Source organism: Mastomys coucha, unplaced genomic scaffold (genome assembly GCF_008632895.1).
Source record: "Mastomys coucha isolate ucsf_1 unplaced genomic scaffold, UCSF_Mcou_1 pScaffold3, whole genome shotgun sequence".
Taxonomy (NCBI): Eukaryota; Metazoa; Chordata; class Mammalia; order Rodentia; family Muridae; genus Mastomys; species Mastomys coucha.
The window spans coordinates 46781729-46787546 of NW_022196909.1; the positions used below are offsets into that span (position 1 = coordinate 46781729).

The following is a 5818-nucleotide window of genomic DNA, read 5'->3' on the forward strand; positions in this document are numbered from 1 at the left end:
CCCCTGCCTCCAGCTCCCCCTGCCTCCAGCTCCCCCTGCCTCCAGCTCCTGGGGTTGAGATTATATAGGCCTACACCACACCTGGTATATATAACATACCTGGTATGTAACTGAGGGCTTCTTGCATGCTTGGCAAGCAAGCGCTCTACCAACCGAGCCACACTCCCAGTCCTCCACGCCCAAATTTCCTTCTGGTCAAGAAACCGTCCTGTCACTTGCAGACCGTCACCCTCTCCCGCTGGGTGCCGCTCATGAGAGCCAAAAGCACCTCCATACTCAGCCCAGCTGCCTCCTGGGAAACAGGACAGCTCCCAGTAGAGACCCCCGGATAACATGGCCTTTAGGACCCCACAGTCTTCTCTTTATGTGGCTAACCCTTCAGGTACACGACGCCACTTCTGTAACAGTCTAGATACCCAGGCAAATGCAGGCAGTTAGCTAGTGTCTGCTTAGGTTAGATTGTGTGAGAGTGTTCCGGGGGCCTTACCTGAAGCAGGACAGTTGGTGTGACTCTCTCTAAACAGCCAATAAGAACACAGAACTAACTGTACGCTGCACATCGAGCCTCCGTTCTTTCCAGGCCCACCCTGCTGGTTCTTGCTGGTGGTTTTGTCCTCCAGGGATGTTTCTCAAGGTGTGGAAGTGTCTTTTGTTCTCTAGGCCAGGGGTGGATAGGCTACCATCTCCTAGTGGGTAGAAGGCAGGGATGCTAAACATCCCCAAATTCATAGGGCTGTCAGTCTTCCAGCAAAGCATTTTTTGATCCAATGTGTCAAAATGTCCTTTTGTGCCGATGAGAAATGTGCCATCAAGGAGTGAGGCACCCTGCGCCTTCGTGTAGCCAGGGGACTCTCTGTGAAGAACCTCGCTGAGTCTCTCTGTTCTTTCTCCTAGCTGCTCATGGCACAAGTTCCTGAAATGCATGCTCACGGTCTTCCCGTTCCTGGAGTGGGTCTGTTTGTATCGATTCAAGGACTGGCTTCTCGGAGACTTACTTGCTGGTTTAAGTGTCGGTCTTGTTCAAGTGCCCCAAGGTAAGAGCAACTGCAAAGCCGCCTTCCCCAGAGCTGTGATCCACAGACCCTCGGCAGCGCTGCTCAACAAAGGAGCTGCATTCCCCTGTAGACATGGCTTCCTTTGCTTCCCCGGGGTTTTAACCCCTCCAGGTGGTTCCAAAAGATCTGGTTGAATTGAGACCCAGGAACCCAGGAAGACTTCCCGTGGAATTTGCAGTCCCCCACTCCTGGTCTTGTTCTGCCTCAGTGGTGGCTTCAGTATGCCCGTTGAGAGTAGATCTCAAGAGGCGGTAGTTTTCCTTAGGGAAGGTGCCTGCTAGGGAACAAATGCAGCTGTTAGCCAATTCCCAGCTCAGAGGCAAGAGTACAGGGTCACAGGGGAGTGGGGGCTCCCTGGGGTAGGAAGCTCCTCTCCATGCAGGAGCAGTGGGGCACACCTACAGTGCTAGCACTAGAAAGGTAGGGGAGCGATAAGATGAGCATTCAAGGCCAGTCTTACCTACTTGAGAGCTTATCTGAAAAACAAAACAAAATAATGATTCCAAATAGGAACCAATAGCTCTTTGTTTTTAAGACAGAGTTCCATAATATAAGCTGGCCTCTATCTCAGAGATCTGCCTGCCTCTGCCTCCCAAGTGCTAAGATTAAAGGTGTGTACAATCAGGTATGACTAACTTTGTTTCTTTCTTAACATTTATTTATTTATTACGTGTGTATAGAAGTCAGAGGATGACTAAGGGAGTCTGTTCTCACCTTCCTTCATGATGTGTGTTAGAAATCTCACTTCAGCCCCACCTTTTTTTTTAACACGCACACATGCACACACAAACACACACACACATACAGAGAGAGAGAGAGAGAGAGAGATTGACTTTATTAAGGGTTCTGTACTATATGCTAGCTATATCTTTGAAGTTCAGTTTCCTCTCTTGTGAGTAGTGATTGTGCGTGGCACTGTGTGGCACTGACATTTGATGTGAGTACATACTGTCCATTGGCCATGGCCCCACATCCCCTCCGTTTTTGCTCCTTGTCCTCCTATATTGTTTTACTTGTGCTTGCTTGTCATATGTATATACATGATTTCATGTGCCTATATAAGATCTAGGGACCACCAGGCAGTGGTGGCACACACCATTAATCCCAGCACTTGGGAGGCAGAGGCAGGCAGATTTCTGAGTTCGAGGTCAGCCTGGTCTACAGAGTGAGTTCCAGGACAGCCAGCACTATGCAGAGAAACCCTGTCTTGAAATACCAAAAAGAAAAAAAAAAAATCTAGGAACCACACATGAGAGTAGACAGCCCAATTTGTGTTTCTGAGACAGTAATAATTCACTTCCTCCGATGGCCTCCATTTTCCTGCATTTTGATGACACAGCTCCACTATTGACGGCTGAAAAGCCTCCACTGTAGGTGCACACACGTAATTTACCTATTCCTCTAACACTGGACACCAGGCTTCTGGAGTCAGCGACTCTATTAACTGTCCCTGAGGTGTTGTTTCTCCACAAATGACCAATCAAGTGTGGGAGGCCCTGTGCTCAGAGAATCCCAAAGCCAGAGTGTCCCTCTGGCTCTCAGCGGATGGATGTGCTAGCAGGCCTCATGTTTTCCACAGCCGGTGCTCCCTGGCAGCACCCATGTTCTAATGTCCCCCTCTCTACAGGGAAACAGGCTGGAGAGCAACCAAAGGCAACCTACGTCCATGTGAAGGCGCTGGCTTCATCATTCCTGAGTTGAGACTAGCCTACAGTTCTTACATGGTCACGCTGGAGGTTGAACTCAGGGTCCTGTGCACACCAGGGAAGTGCCCAGTCACCACGGTTACCCTAAACCTAGTGTCCACTGAACATCTATCTACCTGGCAAACAGTCTGCCAGGATCTAATAAATGGCCCCCTGGAGTTTTCATGAAGGATGTGTAATCCTGAGGAATTTATATGTCTATGGACCGGGAGAAATGTGCAAGAATATCCATCCATAGCTTAGACCTGTCCTGGAATCAGCAGCTGAATCTGGTGAAATCCTGGAGACGAGTAGGAAGGAAATGGCTGCAACCCTGGTGCCTTTTAACTTTGATTCTAGTCTTCGATGAAGTTGAGCTATCCTTCATGCCTTCAAAATAAATTTCCTATTTAGTATAAGGTCATTTAAGCATAGTTTTTCTTTTTGTAATCTATAGAACCTTGATTAAGAAAAAAAATGGAAGCCGGGCAGTGGTGGCGCACGCCTTTAATCCCAGCCTGACCTGAGCCCAGCCTGCAACCCATGGAAACATGAGAGAGCCAAGTCCATGAGGGTGTCCTCTGACCTACACACATACATGTTATGGCACACACGCACACACACACACACACACTCACACGCAGACACACATGAACACATACCCCATAAGAATATTTTTTGGTAGGTTTTTCTGTTTGTTTGTTTTTCTTTTAGACAAAGTCTCTATACATAGAGACCTGGAACTCACTATATAGAACAGGCTGGCCTTGAACTCACAGAGATCCATCTGCCTGAGCCTCATCAGTGCTGAGCTTAAAGGCGTATGGTGGAGTAGGGTTTTTGTTTGTTTGTTTGGTTGGTTGGTTGGTTTTTGGTGTTTTAAGACAGGGCTTCTCTGTGTAGCCCCGGCTGTCCTGGAACTCACTCTGTAGACCAGGCTGGCCTTGATCTCAGAAATCTGCCTGCCTCTGCCTCCCAAGTGCTGGGAATAAAGTCATGCACCACCACTGCTCAGTGGTGGAGTAGGTTTTAAAGCCTTGTATAGGAATACTGAGAGGAGAGGTTGGGGTGGTCAGCATACAGAAGACAGACTGCAGCTCCACCTTGCTCTCTAGCTCTGCTTTTGGCCCTGGAGGATTCCCAGGGTCACCTATTTTATGTTTTATTACTTTCATTTATGTACATGTGTGTGTGTCTGTATGTAGACAGGTCCATGTTAGTGCAGGTGCCCTTACAGGCTAGAGACATTCAATCCCCTGGAATTGGAGTCAAAGGTGGATGTCTGCCATCAAACATTGGTGCTAGGAACCAACCTAGGTCCTCTGAAAGTGCATCAAGTGTTCTGCACCGCTTGCCTGTCTGTCTATCCCCAGGCCTTTTAGACTGCACGGCAATAAGCACAATTTGAAGACCTGGAGCTAGAGGCCCCTCAGCTGCATTGTGTCCTTTCCCTGATTGTGTGTCTGTCAGAGAGCTACGGGGTAGAGCTAGGCTTGTGGTAAAGTGCCTGGAGCCTTCACAAGCCCCATGCTCAGTTTCCAGCACTCAGAAGCTGGCACAGTGGCCAACCCTGTACTCCCAGGAGGTGGAGACAGGAAGGTCAGAGGTCAAAGTCACTCTTAGATGCAGTGAGTCTGAAGCCAGCCCCGGGTTGGGAGTCTCCATCTGAAAATAGAGCTAAAACACAAAAGCATGTTGGAAACTAGGGGTCTCTACACATGGCCTGCGCGCCCAGCAGTTTTCATTTGGGATAACTTTGCCTAATTAAGTGATTTTGCTCTTCAGGCCTCACACTTAGTTTATTGACGAGGCAGCTGATTCCTCCCCTCAACGTCACTTATGCCGCCTTCTGCTCTTCAATCATTTACGTAATTTTTGGATCATGTCATCAAATGTCCATCGGTGAGTTCAGTCCTGGAGCCATGGGAGCCCGATGAGCCATCTGTTATCACTTGTTAGTAGTCAGAGCCAGGCAGCATTCGGTCACCGTAAGGAAAAGCCCGGGAACATCAGCCTAAATGAGGGACGCTTACATAGGCTCACGGTGTCTCAGGTGGGGACGCTTACATAGGCTCATGGTGTCTTAAGTGGGGTCTTACTGCTGTCATAGGCTCATGGTGTCTTAGGTGGGGTCTTACTGCTGTCATAGGCTCACGGTGTCTTAGGTGGGGTCTTACTGCTGTGCACAGACACTGTGACCAAGGCAACTCTCATAAGGACAACATTTCATTGGGGCTGGTTTACAGGTTCAGGGGTTCAGTCCATTATCATCAAGGTGGGAACATGGCAGCATCCAGGCAGGCATGGTGCAGGAGGAACTGAGAGTTGTACGTCTTCATCTGAAGGCTGCTAGTGGAAGACTGACTTCCAGGCAGCTAGGAGGAGGGTCTTAAATCCCACCCTCACAATGACACACTCCCTCCAACAAGGCCACACATTGGCCACTCCCTGGGTCAAGCATATATAAACCATTACACATGGTTTTGGAGGTTTCAGTCCATGTCACTTGGATCCATTGTTTGTGTGCCTGTCTCAAGGCTTAGCATCATGATCTAAAGTGCATGCTCACACAAATACAAAAAATACAAGCAAACACGGGTATATACATATACACAAACATGTATATATATGCACACACAAAACCACATATATACATGCACACACATGCAGACACAGATTCAAACACATCCATGTATACATGCACACAGGCATATACACTCATGTGTACATGCACAGACACACACACATACACATGAACACAGAGCTACACCACAAGACACATGTACATACACACATAAACATATATAAACATACAGACACATACAAATACACAGACACATTTGTGTATGTACACATACACATACATATAAACATGCATGTATATACATATGCATGCACACACAAAATGCACATGAACAGACATTCACACATACATCCATGAATGCACACATGTGCATGCGGATGTATGCATTCATGTACACAAGATGCCCTCAAGGGCCGGGCAGTGGTGACACACACCTTTAATCCCAGCCCTCAGGAGGCAGAGGCAGGCAGATTTCTGAGTTCAAGGCCAGCCTG

At 48.1% G+C, this 5818-nt stretch overlaps 1 protein-coding gene across 1 annotated transcript in view; it reads left to right on the top strand.

The window, feature by feature from the left end:
• Slc26a8 (solute carrier family 26 member 8) overlaps window positions 1-5818 on the top strand; it is a 54497-nt gene that overhangs the window by 12792 nt on the left and 35887 nt on the right. Inside the window, exons 3-4 of the mRNA XM_031347972.1 lie at window positions 895-1034; window positions 4526-4642. Of these exons, the coding sequence (XP_031203832.1) occupies window positions 895-1034; window positions 4526-4642 (257 nt within the window). The remainder of the gene's footprint in view (window positions 1-894; window positions 1035-4525; window positions 4643-5818) is intronic.